This window comes from Amblyomma americanum, chromosome 4 (genome assembly GCF_052857255.1).
Source record: "Amblyomma americanum isolate KBUSLIRL-KWMA chromosome 4, ASM5285725v1, whole genome shotgun sequence".
In the NCBI taxonomy this organism is placed as follows: Eukaryota; Metazoa; Arthropoda; class Arachnida; order Ixodida; family Ixodidae; genus Amblyomma; species Amblyomma americanum.
In genome coordinates, this window is record NC_135500.1 from 163,631,683 (window position 1) to 163,649,182 (window position 17,500).

The window sequence follows — 17,500 nt, forward strand, 5'->3', positions numbered from 1 at the left end:
TCTGCACATCGATTTCGAACACTTGATGTGGCTTTGTCACGCCACTCGTAGTGCTGCCATCTGAGATACTCGGCGAACATTACCAGCACCAGTGGCTTCTGAAGTTGCGAACGGATGTTTGTGAATCCACCCCTTTGGTTGCCCTTTGTTGCTGCTCTTAAGTAGATTGAGGTGACACAAATTCAAGCCGGAAGCGTTAGAAGTGATAACATATGCAAAGGTTTAACCGCTGTGTTTCCACGAAATTTTTTTGTGGACAGGTGGTTTCAAATTAACATCTTCACTTGTCAATTTGCTGATTTGGTCAACTTGTCAAGAAGTGGCCAGAAAACTATCTTGATGGATGTATTGCAGAAACGCCGAGAAACAAAAACTCAAGCTTCACAGACAAGTGGATTTCGTTAGAAGATTTGTTTGGTTCAGCTAACTCGCTGTAGGCTATATTGACCCCTGTGTACATGCCTCTAAAGCCAGTTGACCCTTTTTATGTTATTTCTTTAACAGCCTTGGGACAGAGTTTTTTTATTTCTCATACATGAACGACATCCTCCTAAAGAAAACCATTAAAAATGCTGGTAATGGAAATCTATGCTTGTGTCCCTCAGCGTCATGGTTGTCAGCAGGTCGTATGTGCTTCTTCTACAACGTCTATGTCCATGCGGGAAGGGACACTAATTTCTAACTCATTAAAATATTCTGCCTGAGCAGGCTCTGGGATGTATTGATCGCACCAACGTATTCACAATAGCCTTAGCCTGAGACGAATAGCTCATATATGCTGCTGTCTTGGCGCGGAACTTCGCTTGCCATGCTCATGTTCGAAATAGCTTAACCCTCCTCCTCCATCGTTGCATTTACGAAATTTCATTACACCTTTTAAACCTCAGATCTCACCTCGGGACATCACTCCTTCCACTGTTCGTCGAAGCTGGCTTTTTTGCACTAACATACCAATTGTGGCAAAGCCTAACACGTTTAATGTAGGAGCGAAACACGAACTGGTGATCATTTGCAATCGCTTTATCAATATCTCTTCTCCGGAGCTGGCTTTGTTGTACCGACATCATAAGCGTGGCAGAGACTAAGAAGGGGAGCATATATAACTAGTCTTTTTTGTGCAGCTTCAGATGCAGTTTGGGGCAGGCCTTATGTCGTTGATAAGCAACGGGGTGTGTAATTTAGTTTCTATTTTTTCTTATATTGACCGAATATTTTGTATTTTTATGAATCAGGGTGTTTAAGCACATCTTCAGGACGTCTTGCAAAGCACGGATGTTGCTCTGACTAAAATCAGTGAGCTGTACGGTGGTTTAGGCAAGATTCCTCGATCCGTTTATTTGCAGCCGATGATTCGCGAGATTGTATTGACATTTTCGCTCCATTTCCTAATGGTACGCGTATACACTCATCAATTTCACCGTGAAGTACGCTAAACTACTCTCACACAGAATTATTCGACGCTAAATGTGGGAAAAAGCCGAAAATATTTCTGTTTCACAGTGTGCAATAAAACAAGGGAACTCACCGAGGGCTATCTTCCATCGAATGAGTGGTGGCGGATGGCCCTCCGCTTGGCAGTCAAAAGTCACCCGGGACCTGACGATGGCGGATTTGTCGCTCGGTTCAATCTTCCATTTCGGTGGAACTGTAAGTTGAATGCACGTAGAGGTACAACTTATAAATGAAGTACCAAAGCGCTTTGCGAGGCATATCTACACCATATAACAAAAAAAGTCTGTCCATCGTAAGTGTTTACATGATCAAAGAAGGAAGCCTGCCGTTTCCTTCTCTCGGTATATGTTTCCAACAGAACGCGACTGATGTGGCTGAGTTGTTATCGCGCTCGGCTGCTGGCCCGAAAGATGCGGGTTCGATCCCGGTGACGGCGGTTGAATTTCAATGGAGGCGAAATTCTAGAGGCCCGTGTGCTGTGCGATGTCAGTGCACGGAAAAGAAACCCAGATGGTTGAAATTTCTGGAGCCCTTCACTACGGCGCGTCTCTCGTAGCCTGAGTCGCTTTCGGACGTTAAACCCTCATATACCAAACCAGAACGCGGCTGATAAATATTTTTAACATGCGTACTCTTGGTTTCGGAAAACCAAAGGCAAGTCAGTGCTTGTCGCGGAAAGTTATTTGTATGCTTCAGTTTAGTCCAAGTTGCATGAGTAAACATGTTATAAAGACCATTTGAGATGATCCCTATGTAGGCGTTAGCGTTGTTTGTGACATCAGCATACGAAAGCTTTTGAAGGCCAAGAAAATCTTGTTGGCTTTCATCGTATCAGCTTATTCAGTGAGCCCTGAAAATTTGAGTTTACTGGCCTTCTGGTCCCAATGAGATGAAGGACTGCTTCGTTATGAGAATAAGCTATGCCATGATAACAGGAATATTTAAGTCATTCTAGGGTGGGCAGTATCACGTGAGAAAAAAGTTGAATATCATTTTATTGCCAATATCCCCGGGGAATAGAGATGAATATATTTAAATGTAATTACTGGTATTTTTAGCCACTTCTGCAGGTGCTGAGATTAGTCACTTAGGTTAAAGATAGCGTTGTCGTCTGATTTATACTCCTTCAAGCTTCTATATTTTGGCAGTGAAGATTTAAACTAACTGTTGAAACTGACAACAACGCAATAAATTCTTATTTTTTTTACGCAAGCAGTTTTTATTCACTGCACCGACAATATTAAGGGGCCTGCATTTGAACCTAAAAGCGTGTGATTTTTTTTTGCATTAGTTATATAAACTGGGCATTGTTGCACTACCTTATATATGCGCGCTAAAAATTCTTCTGAACAAAATATGAGTGATTCGCACATGACAGAAAATTATTACAAAGTTACTACCTAAGCTCATGTTGTGGCAGGCGCTGCGAAAGTAATGTAAACACAATTGTTAAATAATCAACTCGTAATAGCCATCGAAGTTCAGTAAACCGGAAGGAGAGCCCCACATCAACATGGCGTCGTATATTCAGCCTTAAAACTACTTCGCATGGTCGGCTAATAAAAAAAATTAATGAGAATCACTGCCTACATGTTCGAGAAGATCCTGCTGCTAATGAAAATACTGGGTTTAAGGTAGACGCTATATAAGGTCCTGCCCTTATCTCAGGTGTTTTAGTATGTAGATGCTTCTTTGCATCTTTATTGTTAGCTCTATAGATAAGCCATCGGACACTGATGAAGCGACCAAACATAAGTACGGGCAATTTTTCTTTGAAGAACACGTGCGCATAAAAAACGTAATTTCTACAATAGCTTCGAAAATGAATACAAGTTAATGAAGACCAAAACATCGGCTCCTTCTTGACCACATCCTTAAAGAAGAAAATGCGACAACATATAGGTTTCCTGCTATAGCGTCTGCAAGAAGTCTGTAATGTTCTTGCGATTTTAAAGCTGAAAACTCCGGTTCGAACCGGTAGCGTTGCTCTTATATCCCCATACTTTAGTCAACGCCGTCTTGAATGTTTGAGTATCCTCGGTTTATTTATCATATGAGATTATACTAAACTCACCCATTAATCCACCGTAATTCACCACTAGACTCTTGTAATAAACCTAGATTAATTTTTTAGGGTGGGACTAGTTGCAAAATTTTGGGGGTCGTTTAGAATTTTTGGGGGCGGGCCAGTTTTAAAATTTTGGGAGACCTCAGATTTTCAACTTTGGCGGTGCTCAATAGTTGATCGCTTGGTGATTTCACGGCTGTCCCAGCTACATTCATAAAAATGCAGGGAGACCTCATAAGAGAATAATCAATGCGCCACTGCTCCGGAAAGTGTCTGCTTCAAACGCAGCCTCCAGTGGGGCTTGTTACGGCCAGGTCGCTGTTCACGAGCCCCCGTAAGGCTTATGCGCAACGCCACGGTGGGAAGGTATCACTTCCTTTAAATCTGACAACGGTGGCCATTTTGCCGTCTGCCGTCGTTGGCAATTCGTGATGATTACTGAAGGTCACTTGACCTCACTAATTCTATCGCATCAAACTAAACAAAGCAAGGAAATTGTCAACAAGGACACTGTACTTATGGACAAACTATGAAATCTTGTAACCGGCCATCTGGATATGTACTAGCCATGTTATTAACCTTTTGTCTTGCTACCTATAGTACACTCCACTCCTTGACGAACTCTGTAACCTTCATTCATTTTTTTTTTATATGCATTCGTCTTAATTCCACAGCCGTATGTTTTCTATTCGCACTTTAGTTTTTTCAACCATTTTCTGAAAGAAACACATGGTTTTTAAAAAAAAGGAAATGGCGCAGTATCGGTCTCACATATCGGCGGACACCCGAACCACGCTGTATAGGTCTGAATTCTTGTATTTCCGCATCTCTCTCCCAGAATAACTCTCGGAAGAGAGTAGCATGTAGGCGCTTTTGAAACGCCAGCAAATTTTTTTGTTTTTCATTAAAGATACCATTCATCTCTCTGTCTCGCTCTCTCTGCATTTTATCTTGAAAATCGAAAACTGTTCTGTGAGGGAAGGAAAGGAGCAGCAACTGTCTCACTTCTCGGTGGACACCTAAACGGTGCCGTTATGGAAGGGACCAAGTGGGACGTGGGAGAAGGAAAAAGGCCAGTAGTGGGGTTGCTCCGGAATATTTTCGACCAGCTGAAGGTCAATAACGCGCACAGACATCGCACAGGACACGGGCGCCTTCTTAGTTTCGCCTCCATCGAAATGTGGCCGCCGCGACTGTGATTGAAGCCGCGCCCTCCAGCTCAGTGGCCGAGTGTCCTAACCACTGAGCCACCGCGGTGGGTTTCTTTCTTGCTTCTTCCTGTCAATCACCGCTCCCCCCCCCCCCCCATCCCTCTGCCTTCAAGCTCACAATATTGAACCAACTAGCCTGAATCGCTACTGCAATGCCCTCTGATCCCCATATGACCCCTTGTTCACTTGTTACTGACTGGTCAGTTATGCACACCGTCCTATTCACTTGTACTCACCAAACACCACAAGCTCAGCTGTGTGGTTTGTGATGCCACCGTCGTTCTCCGCGACGCACGTGTATCGCCCATTGTGCGCGCGACCCACATCGTTGAAGACGAGGTTGGAGCCGACGTCGCCCAGCGACGACTCCTGGATGTTCAGCTGCGTCTTGCTGAAGGGCACGCCATCTTTGAGCCACCAGATTTTGATAGGCGTGTCACCGGAGCGCACCGAGCACGTGATCACAACCTGCGCTCCTTCTGCCAGCGTCTTGGGGAAGCTGAACGGGTTCAACACCGTCTTTTCTGCGAACGCCGTCCACAAAAGTGTATTAGGGCTGGCTTGCAAACGGCAATTTGCTCGCAGGTAATAGTCACAAAAAATATGCAATAAAAAACCTGGACAACCAAAGTAACACAGTGCGGGCAGTTTTGTTCGCGAATTACCTCCGGGCATATTTATGGAGCAATGTTCTCGACTAGTATTCTTATTTTCCCGTATCTACAGGGGCATTGAAGTGAGGATTTAAAGCTGCGCTGGCTCGACGGCAGCAGAGCAAAAATTTGTCCTGGCGCAGTTTTTAGCATATTATCTTTTAAATGAAGCTCAAGAAGTCTGCGTTAAAGACTTTGCATTTATTGCTCACTTTTCACATTTTCACAATTTCTGCTCGTTTTTCTTCTACGCGAGACTTGCGTCCAGCACCCGAACATGCTGTCACACGAGTATATCTTTCGTCATATGTAGTTGAATATAAAATACCTAAACTGTGCTTGTACGTTACACACGTATGACTTCTTGTAAGCTGTTCTTGACTCGCTATAAACCGAAGCCAAAATTAAAATGTTTATGTTTTGCGAGATTAAAGAACCCGCAGTTATTCCTCAGAATCACCTAGCACTTGAGTAAGAGCTTTTGTTGTAGTGAAATAGTTAATTTATGATAATTTGCTTTCATGCTTTCAGACCTCGTAGATGAGGGAGAAACATCAATAAGGCGTAAAGTGCCAAGCAACTACCCTGACAGGAAAATTTCGAAAAACGCAAGCACATTCTGGATACTCTTCCTATTTTCCAAGCCCGATCAAGCACTCAGGTACACGAGGGGTAAATCATCGACAGTCCACGCGCTCTCGTACCAACGGCAGCGTCACCAATTTAGGTTGTTCAAGGGAACGGCCTAGGCAACGTTCTTAGACCAAAGTCTAAAAAAATTGTGGAGCTAAGCTTACCGGCTTAGCGGATTGATCAGCAAAAGCTATTATAGCTTCAGTTTAGGTAAATATCTGTGCATTTCACCTTGGTTTCTACATCACCAGCTGTACGAGGAAGCCGAGCCGTGCTAAGGCGAGTGAGCGAAATCTGATCAGCTACCCGTCGCCTCCCACTCTCTCCCACTTCCCTCTCCCTCCTAGATCTCTCCAAAACGTGGAGACGAGGATTTCTCTCTCTCTCTCTACTTTTCCACATTCCCACCTTGGTTAGTGGCCACCACCTGCGACAGTTGGCATATGACAGCTGGATTGAATTTTGAATGAAATATTTAACTGACGTTTGATTAAATTACAGCATTTGAGATAAATTAAATATTCTCACTCAGTAGTCAAGGTCTTACGGCAGACGCCGTTTATTCCACGGTAGAATAAAAGGATATATCGCTAAACAAAAGGTAAAACGGCATTCACTGCGAAAAGCTGTTCCTTTGTTGTCTGGACCGTCAGCTTCGGTGTTGTAGATGATGACAAAAATGGCATTTTCTTCCGCAGAAACTAAATCGCGGTGCCCCGAAATGATCCAAAATGTCACATAATCTGCTTCGTTGAGTAAAGGTACTGCGCAAAATAATGGAAACATGGACGAGAAGGGCACAAGGACGGGCGCCCGTCCTTGTGCCCTTCTCGTCCATGTTTGCATTATTTTGCGCAGTACCTTTACTCAACGATGTACGACCGGCTCGCCCAACAACATGCACTTCTGAAACACAAAATCTGCTGTTTAGACCATGTGATCATCTAGCACAACCGTCAGGCATAAAAGCGCTACTTAAGGTAGAAATAGAAAAGGTGCCAGGCGATCGACAGGGTGACGTGATCCTTGCAAAACAAAAAGGCCCGTCCTTTCCAAAAAATAGCTGCCAATACATTAAACACACGCGCTCGAATGGAGGCACACTATAACGGTCAATGTGCCGGCCCCGTTAAGTGCGATGCGCTCAAAGTATACACTGGTGTCGCAAAGATTCTGATAGCTTTCATCAAAGGAGGCGACAATTAGGTTTTATAAACATGATTTTATCCAGTTTTATATTTCTTATCGTGTTTATCTAAGTTTACTCTCGCTACACTACTTTAACAGTACCGTAGTATATTTTCTAGTTAATTTACTTTATTTTTCTTTAAGAGAGAAAGGGCTACGGGCTAATCTCTCATAGTGGCTTGGCATAGGCAGTGATGTGAAAGAGGAATGCGGCCGTTTATGTTTCGTGTCGTGATCGCCTGTTAGGGCAGGAATCAACTACCGGAAGGTTGCCGGCCGTCTTAATAAAGCAGGCCTACCAAAATTCTCTTAAAAGCTTCGAGTAGATGCGAATGAAGCTAGTGATAACTCCAAATATGTTAAATCAAGAATATGTTTGTAAGCGGAGTAAAGGCCTATTTATTCTTCTGGTGGTTGTCTGCCTGTGAACAACAAATGCAGCATGTGAAAGCTCTGTATTTTTTATAAAAACAAAGAAAAGAATTCTGTCTAGCGATATCTCAGCACTGTTACGTATATAAAAGCTTCTGAGTATTTAACGTCGTGTCTGACACATTGCTATGTGACCCCCCATACCCTTATTGCCTGAAGGTTTGCAGGATGCAAATAAAGACAAAAATGGTATAGCCCTCATACAATTTTCCTCACTTCGCTGGTGTCAGTAAGAAAGAAATATAGGTGCACGAGAGCCATTCACTGCTCTCAAAATGCAATAGGCTTCACAAAAAACGTAAAGGCCAAAAGCTAAGTTTATAATACCATATAAGCCTTTTAAATTTATTCATGAGTCGTCTGTCACAGTACCAAGTAAACCCTCACTGAATGATTTGCAAACCATGCTCCTAGGTATCAACAGCCGTTCTACGATATTCATTCCATTAAAAATCTTCAAATTACAATAAGGTCATTGCTCACTGATAATCTTGAGGTTAAGGTCTTTGCCGTCTTCAAGCTTGGAAGTGGTTGCCCTGCATGTGTAGACACCTTCGTCGGCCTCGCGGGTGACGTCAGAGATGATGATGGTGCCGTTTTCGAAGACCCGTTGTCTCTCGTTGTGTGGAAGGTCGCGTCCGCCTGGCAACGAGTTGCAAACACCACAAAAATAATGGGTCCAATCAATGCGCCTGTCGTTCGGCACCTGTCATGGCGCTTGTACACTGACAAATGCAGGCAGGTCGATCTTGTCATGTTGGGCGGACATTGTGGACTAATGGTGCCTAGAATAGACGAGTTTAGCTGACTCTTTACTTCTAGGCTCATGCATGATTCATGCAGTTCAGTAACGTTGCGCTCGAATGTTGTTGGTACGACTCTAAGTAAACGAAAGTACAAACAAATTATAGCTCAACTAAAGGGGTTACGTGCAAAAGCCTAGTTCATCACTCCGCATGCAGAGAGCGCTTTAGTAGGCTTTGGGAGGATACGTATGCAAAAATCAAGCAGAAACATCTTCTTTCAGTTCAGAACGCTGAAAATCAATAAACCGAGATTAAAAGCTACAAGCCTAAAGCGCATTAAAGTATGCTAAGCATTTGGATGTGTCTGATGCTGCTCCGGTCATTGAATATTTACTTATAAAAGTATGGAAGGTAAATGCAGACAGTACAACGATATACATTCACTCGCTGTGAGTACGAGTTTACATTTATAAACAGATGCAGGGGCTGACAAGCGGCGTGATTTGTTTTATCCGCTGTTCAGTTCCAGTGAGCACCCCACCAACCGTGTCTCGTAAATTATATGGGGACTCACGGCGTCTGCATTACTGACCTCGGCTCCAGGTGACCTTCGGCGCCGGGTGCCCCGTGTATGGGCACTGGTACACTAGCGTTGTACCAGACGTCACAGTGAGGTTGGCCATGGACCGCACCCGGGGCGGTCCCCTGACGTCGATGCGGTCGTCGTGCCACACAGTGCCGAGGTCATTCGATGCCTCACAGCGGTAAAGGCCTCCGTCGTCGCGTGTTGCCGACGTCACGTTGACGTAGCTGATGACGTCGCCTGCTGAACTTACGAAATCTCCGTAGTGCACACGGTGACTCTCGCCCACCATGCCACCGTCCAGAGCCCACGTAACCCGTGGAAGCGGGTTGCCCGAGGCAACGCAGCGCAGTGAGAACCGCTCGCCCGGGTCGACCAGCTTGCGAGTGAACACAGCCTTCAGTTCGGGCGGAGTCTCTGCGAAAGCGGGCGCGCACGTTAGAGACAGCTAGAATGAATGGGGCTCAATTCAGTGCACGAATATCGAGAAAAGTACTGGAGAATACCTTTCCAGCCTCTGTCCGTGCTCAAATGCTTAATGCTCAAAAGCTTCCTAAATTCGAATACGTAAACTTGGCAGCAGTAAAGGAGATGTTACAACACAAGGAACGAGAAGGTTTGGGCCAACGTCTGCCCCGTTGGCTGCCTGAATAAAAAAGTAAAAATTATTAGTTCAAAACACGTGAGCATAGAGAAAACAAAAGCTTAAGCCCTCTAGCGGGAGTGTACATGATTACGTCTCTAGTTCACTCCACTACTATGCCAAACGAGTGGCAAATAACTGCAGAACATTTTGGATGGAAGTGCCACAGACAGTAAACAAACCTTCACAAGTGATGGATCGTGTGCAAGATATGAAGCCAGATTTGAGCGAATCAAAAAGTGATTGAGTGTGAATACATTTCCAGGACGGCTGTCGGCGCTGTGGCAAGAGTGCGCGCCAGTGGCTCCGGGGTAACCATAATTTTGAGTGCAAAGAGCAGCGTCAAGTCGATAACAACTTAGTTCAAGTTGAACCATATGGCCAGCCTTTGGCATTCTTCCGGCAATGCGCAATTGAGGCAGCTGTGCTTATCGGGGCCACAGTTTTCTAAGTGATTTTGATGATGACAAATTTTAGTGATGCGAAGACAGTTTTTGCCAAACAGCGCCTTGGCACAAGATGTCTTTGTTATTTAAGGTGGGCTCAGAGACATATTTCTCAAGCATTTCACTTCAGTTAAGCCGATCGCCAGGCAGGAGGAAAGCTCGTACCCATTTTATCACAGGTAGTACCAGCGAGCTGTGGGGATCGAACTGACCACTTCCTGAATGAGAGGTCGGTGCTCACAGCTGTGCTGCAGTTTTTAAATGTAGTCTGTCGTTCCTGCCTTAGGCCGCCGCGGTAGCTGAGTGGTTACGGCGCTCGGCTGCTGGCCCGAAAGACGCGGGTTCGATCCCGGCCGCAACGGTTGAATTTCGATGGAGACGAAATTCTAGAGGCCCGTGTACTGTGCGATGTGACTGCATGTTAAAGAACCCCACGTGGTCGAAATTTCCGGAGCCTTTCACGACGGCGTCCCTCACAGCCTGAGTCGCTTTGAGACGTTAAAGCCCCATAAACCAAACCGTTCCTGCCTTAATGAATTGAGAGTGGGGGTACATGAGCTCGTGTCGAAGAAAGTGCGGCGTAGTCATCGGTGTCGTTAACCGTGAGCAAAAAAATCAACGAAAAATCTCTAGAGAAGCAGCCCATCGTCCCAGATGAGAGTAAAATTAATGTTTGGTCGCAGAAAGTTTCTCGGGAAGAGCAACTTTCGTCGCACAAGCACCACCTGTGGCAGCACCTGCCATTGCAGGGCAGTGGCGCATTGCTGCACCAATCCGCCAGGAGTGGTATGATCTTCCAGGAATCTATGGATATAAAGTCGGCAATGACTAGTTCCGCATACATGGGCAGTAACCCATTAACACTAACGCGTCGTACTCTTTAGGCTCAACTTAATTGTCCCTTCTATTTGTTTTGCCCCATGTAAATGCTATGCACTGATGAATCTCAAGTATTCATCCTGCGTTCTTATATTACCCGAGCGAGACTTGTGATGCGGTTTGTCATGGTACATTGCATACTGCACAGATATCAGTATAACTCGTTCGTCCTGGAAGAGTGGTGAATGGTCTGCAAAATTTTCTTGTTTCTTTTTCACCGCGGCAATCAGAGATCCACGTCTTGCTGAAGTTACAACAGTAATATGTGAAAGGTTTTAGTTAACAAAAGCATGAAGCGGAACTTAGCGGCGAGCGGTACAAAGTAATAAGCCTCAAAAAAGTTTTTAGGCTGTTAATAGGCTAGAAACTCGTTAGATCTCGCATCTCTACTGCACGTAAAAAAAGGTAAGAAATACAGAATTAACTGCTTGGCATAATTTCAGGAAAAGTTTACAGCTGCTTAAAGACCTTATTTTTTAGTGATTGAACATTCAAGGAGAAAGCTGCATTTTCGTGCGAAGCGCAGCACTATATTGGTTTTGTTCGAGCGATCAGGCAGTAATGTGCGAATTCAACGTTTGTTTTGAATGATTTGTGAAGCTAGGAGAGATCGCGGGAAAGTTCTTTACCATTCTACTGAGTGTTTGAGCTCGTTACTTTTGAAAGCGGCCATGCTGTAGAGTGAGTATGAGCAAACAGTAGTGCTTATATGCGCACAGCTATGCGTCGGAACTGCGCCGTGCTTCTCTCTTAAAATATTTTTACTGTTTTTGAACAGTTTTTTAAATATATGTTCATTTACAATATTGTAGTCTGGTATGGGGTACTACTACCCTAACACAAACAAGTTGAGTATATTACAGCGAAGGGTTCTTAGAATTATTACACGCTATCAATACAATTGTGATATATACTCTGTAATGCAAAACCTTGGCATAATACGTTTTGAAAACATGTACAATTATCACCTGTGCCTTGGGCTTATCAGGGAAAAGAAAGCTAAATGCAATAGTTTAATAAGGTTTCCCGAATTAGCCATAAAAGGTCCATCACGCTACCCCACACGCAATCTCGAGTTTTGGAAAGTGTATTCCTTCCGGTCTAATTATGGATTTCAGACACTAAAATATCGAATTCCTAATATACTAAACGCATACCTAAAGGATAACATTGATATTCTTGATCTTAAGCCACATGAACTGAAATCTTTATTCCTGTAATGTTACCTTTGTGTGTCCTATATATTTTTTACTTATACTTAAGCTTTGCCTAATTCAGTTGTCATGGATGGATACATTTGTGAATGCTTTCTTTGTTATGCACTATCAACCAATGTCGCCTTTATGTTGCTGTATTACATTTGTGCGCACCTTTTTACCATTACATTTTTCTTAGATATTAGTATCTAATCTTCCTCCCACTTAGAAACTTGTATTCACTTTTTGTACGAGCAGTACATCCCATACTTTATTATGTATTATTATGTTTTTCATGTACGAGTAGTACATTCTATACTTTATTATGTATTATTATGTTTTTCTTCGATGAAATATGTGTCGGGTTGTCGGCGTGTACTGCTGCTGCTTTGTAGGGGACGAGGACTTGTCAAGCTGCTATCGCAGCTTTTTGCCTCGCCTCCCCCATCTTTGATGGAAATAAATGGAATATATGGTCAGTTGCGAGTGCGTTACGGGCTACAATTTTTCTTGCAAGTGCAATAATGAAGGGGTTGAATAACGACACCAGATCATGTCGCACTAACTTCGCAAAATACATGGTTTTTAAACAGGAGTATTCCGGCTTTCCGTGATAGAAAAAGTGCCAATCTGTGACCCTCCATTTCACCTTAAATAATAAATGAGTAAAACAGAGATTGTCCTTCATACGAAATAAAGAGTACAAAAGAATAAATATGCATAAATATAGAAACATTTATCGGCCGACAGGATCAAGGTTCCTAGATTGCATTGCTGGCAAACTGCGCAAATTCCAGGTTTCACGCGCAGAAAATAAGCCAGCATCTGGCCTTTTGATGTCCGTTTAAATTACAAATGAGCTGAAGCGTACGCTAGCACCATCCCCTCGGCTTCGATACGCAGAAAGAAAGACAAAGAGAAAGAGAAAAGAAACAAAATGAAATTGAAACAAAAAGAATAAATAAAAACCGAATGAGATAGCTGCTTTCAACAGGTTACAAACCGCGTCAGAATGAAACTCGAAACAACTCTCGAGGTTGACATTCGGGAGCACGGCAAACACGCGAGAGCTGCCACCGCCCGCAGAAACATGCAGCAGGCAACGGCGCTACGCCGAGGCCCTGGAAAGACACAGAGAAGGAGAGAGGGTTAGAGAGAGAGAGTGAAAGAACAGGCAGGGCAGGCCGAACCGCGGCATCGGTCGTCCTCCGGCCTTCTCAAGACAGACGGTCGCGACAACACGACGGGGGCGTTCTCCCGGCAGCAAATGCGCCGGGCGGGCGTCTGTCTCTCTCGAGGTGTCTTCCCTCTGCCGCCCTCCCAGCATGCGACGTTGCCGAGGGTGGGGGTGGAGGAGGAGGGGGCGAACCCGCGCGTCTCTTCCCCGTCTCTGGAGCGTGTCTCCTTTTCTTGCGACGCCTTGTTGGTCTTCCCCTTCCTTGTATCTTCCGCTCTCCAGGCGGCGTCTACGCGGCCGCGCGCGCGCTCGCGGCGACGGCGACGCCAAATGAACACGCGGAGGCCAAAGGGCCGCGCCAAGCCGTGATTAATGGGCCAACCAAGCGGAGCCGTAAAGTCTGCGTGGTGGCGCTGTTGGCCTGTCCCCTCTCCTTTCCCCTGCCTCCCTTCTTTCAGGTTCTCCCTACAACCCGCTCTCTCGCATGCTACCATCTCCGCTCTTTCCCCACATCCCGCCGCCCCACACGCCTCGTGAGTCCTCACCGCACGCCTCCGCCGGGAAGCAGCTAGGGAACAGCGAACGGGAACGTTTGCAGTGCGTGCGTGGCGTGCGGGCCCGGTTATCCCCAAGATTGATATTGCTCGTGCTTCGCCAACGCTCGGTCTTTCCCGTTGCTCTTTTTTTCCCGTGGCGTTCCTCGTCTTTGAAAAAACAGACGACGCCACGCGCTCTGCTACCGTAGAACGAAGGGGTGCGGAGCTCCGAGGATGGAAGTAGGGGAGTAGAAACACTCGTTTGCTGCGTTCGACGCTACCGCACCGTTAAGTCGAGTTTCTTTTGGGCCAGGAAGCAGAGAACTTCGGCGAGGCGTCGAATCAAGGAACTTTAGAGAAGCCCTCGTACACTTACGAGCGCCGGTAAGAGAAAGAAGAATGACGCAAAGCTGGAAGGATAACTTACAGGAGGCAATGCTGCGAACAGTTTGAAAGACGTCACTAAAACGTTGGGTTCTCGAGAATTGCAATCTTTGTTCGTCTGTCTTCAGCATAAATAATCCGGTTATTCGTATCAAAAGCCGGTCCTGGTGGCATTCGAGAAACGTAACACCAGGCTCAGATCAGTACTAAGTAGTCAAGAATGAGTGTTTCCATCACGGGCTGTTTTGAAAATGGGCGCCTGAGCTAGTGAGCATCATGACTTTCTTATTTAGATCATAATAAGGTGGGCAGAAAGTAAAATAACGCGCTACGCATCTATCTTTCCGCCTTTTAAATGTTGTTATATGAGGCACGTAATTTTATTCAAGCAAGAATAAATGTATTATCTCAGAATAGCCAGTAGACGACGTAATAAACAAATAGCGAATCCATTAATTACGCATCATCGTCGTTTTCACATTTTTTTTTCAACTATTCGTGGTGAAAAGCATGACAGGACTCGAGAATAATTTGCGAATCTCTTGCTATAGCAAGAAGGCCGAATGAGGCGGAGGACACAATAAACGCTCTGCCCTCCTTGAATGAAGCTTACTGCGTTGTAAAGACAACAAAAGAAATAAATGAAATGAAAACAAAGTCTCGAACAGGAGGGCACACTTTAATGAAAGGTTTTAATATTCAACTCCTCCAACACATGAATATTCCTTATTATATACGTAAGCCACCCATCCTCATACATAATTCACGCGTGACTAAACCTGTCCTATATTTGCAAACTGTACACCACTCCACATAAAGAAAATATCCAGAACTAGCTTTTACGATTCAAAACTTAACTTTGCCCTTGGTGGTTGTTCATACCTAAATTCTGTACAATGTTTTAAAACATCACGACGGCACCGTTTGTGATATCGTAATCTGCCTGAAAAAATTTATCTCGAGAAGAAGGGAACAACTATGACACAAATTAGACGCTTGGATTAATGGAATAATGAACTCCCTCAGAGAACGCTGGTAAGTGCAAACAAAGCAAGCCACTTTTTATCCCATAGCTCTTAATCTATCACTTAACCCAAAATATTTCTCGTTCGTTCGTATAGCAGCGCAATTTGCAAATAGTTATAGATAGTTAGGTTTGCATTGTGTTTTTTTTTCCCCTGTTTCTCAAACATTTAGTCCCTTGACAAGGATAAAAGGTGCTGTGCGTTGGCTATGTAAAAATTATACATAGTGGACGCAACAGGTCATGCAATTCCAACAGAATCGATACTTTATATTTTCAATGATCTAGTGACTGTTTTCTTTCTCTCAAAAGAGCGACCTCAGCTAAAGAAAACAAACACGCGTCTAGCATTCACTAGAGAGAAAATGCTCAAATTAGAGAAGAAAAACTAAGGTCGCTGCACTATCAGCAGAGAGCCATTCGTTCCTGAAAATCGTGGGAGGCTCAGAACGCCGCTACTTGACTTAAAGAATATCCAGGGCACCAGGACGAATGCAGACGTAGACAGAAGAATGAAACTGCAAGGGTGCGCAAAAAAGAAAAAAAAATTAGTGGCGGATCAGTGGTGGGGCTAGGAAAGAGTCAAAAGATTAAACGAAAAATGGTTTGCACTAAATAAAGCACAAATAGTAAAGAAAAGAGGGATGGAACGAAGATGAGTGGAATACAGAAACAAAGAGAGAATCGAGTAAGGGATCAGTTAGAGAAGGCAAGAGTAGGGATTGTGCGCAAGAAAGTAAGGAAATAGAGAAGAAAACAAGAGAAGAAGGTATGATCGGAGAAGCTCAGGGAGGAAAATACGAATAAGGAAATTGGGGAAAAGAAGACAATGAAAAAGAAGCCTAGAAAGAGAGACGGTCCCAGTGCGGCGGTTCCAGCGCAGCCCTTTCCTGTGCCCGTCTCGGCAGCGCCGCGACATGTCAAAGGTAATGCGAGGCGACGCGAGCCCCATCGGTTCGTCTCAAAAGAACTTGGCCGCTCCTCAGAGGCGCCCGTAATGAGGTTGAACAAACTCGATTTTCAATCGGGACCGCTTGTGCCGCCAGGCTCTTTCCAACCTCCCGCCATTCCCGCTTGCCCTTTTTTCTTTCCTTTTCTTTTTTTTTTCTGTCGACAACCGCCCCGCGCATCGCCCGCGTGCAGCCACGGCTCCCGCTCTGGGTGCCGGCGCCGCCCGACTTTAGCGAAAAATTGTGCCGCCTCCGCCGCCCTCACATCCCTAGGCACACGTTACTTCTTCGGCCGCCGCCGAGTACGCCGAGGCGCCCTTATTTTGCTTGACAAACGCCCGCGCTTCGCGTCGCGCACAGTCTGCGCTCATCCAAGTCACGCGCACGAAATGTCTTTGCTGCTTTTTTGCTGTCTGTTTCTATTTAACTCTTCTTCCTACATCTTTCGCCCCGGTGTTTTATTCTAAATTTTATGGAACATTAGTTTTGTTTTGTCCTTTAGTCGTTTTTTTCCACTCTTTCCCGCCATCTCGCTGTCTGTTAAATTCTTTCCCCATTATTTTATCGAAGAAAAGTAAACAGGTCGATGCTGAGGAGGTGCTAGCTGTGACGAATGGTTTAATACGGAATGGAAGGAAGTTGGGCCGCCGACCAAATAGAGGGCGATGAAACGGCATCCGAAAAGGGCTCGCGCGTGGGATAAAGAAGTGCTCGCTGGGAGGAAGGGAGGATTGAGGCGGGGAGTGTTCGTTTGGGGACGCGTTCGAATGGGCCGCCAAGAGAGGAAGACGAAGAACGGTTACCTTTTCTGGACTTGATGTAGCTGTTCTGGCCATTCCAGCGCCGGCTGACACGATTCTGGACGCTGCGCTTGGAGTGAACTTCTGAAAAGACACGTGTCGACGATGCTGCGTCAAACGACTGTTCAGTTTGAAATGCTCGACAGCGCAAAATAGCCAAGGAACGGAAGACTCGAAAAACGGTAACGCAGGCGCAACGCAGAGCATTTGTTTCTCATTTTTTTAAGGTCCTTTGCAGTTTGTACTGTTGAACGTGCAAGAATGGATCACTATCAACTCTACCAATCAACCGTCCGGCTGCATCAGCTGTAGATCTTTTCCTAGGAGATGTAAACAAAAACTGGACCCATTCTTTTTGCCGATTCATTTTTTGTTCCTTATGTTACTTGTAGCTGCCACCTCCTTGGCGTTCGAAAACCTGCAGAGTAAAGAAGTCTTGAGTAAGCAAACGGTGTTGTACTACCTGTGGCTGATAACTGTAGATCAGTTCTGCTGCATG

At 45.0% G+C, this 17,500-nt stretch overlaps 1 protein-coding gene across 1 annotated transcript in view; it reads right to left on the reverse strand.

The window, feature by feature from the left end:
* Positions 1 to 17,500, reverse strand: part of LOC144128611 (cell adhesion molecule Dscam1-like) — a 396,470-nt gene that overhangs the window by 81,198 nt on the left and 297,772 nt on the right. Inside the window, exons 7-11 of the mRNA XM_077662146.1 lie at positions 17,005 to 17,085; positions 8,976 to 9,383; positions 8,121 to 8,279; positions 4,968 to 5,255; positions 1,526 to 1,645 (exon numbers count right to left, since the gene is read on the reverse strand). Coding sequence (XP_077518272.1) covers positions 1,526 to 1,645; positions 4,968 to 5,255; positions 8,121 to 8,279; positions 8,976 to 9,383; positions 17,005 to 17,085 — 1,056 coding nt within the window. The remainder of the gene's footprint in view (positions 1 to 1,525; positions 1,646 to 4,967; positions 5,256 to 8,120; positions 8,280 to 8,975; positions 9,384 to 17,004; positions 17,086 to 17,500) is intronic.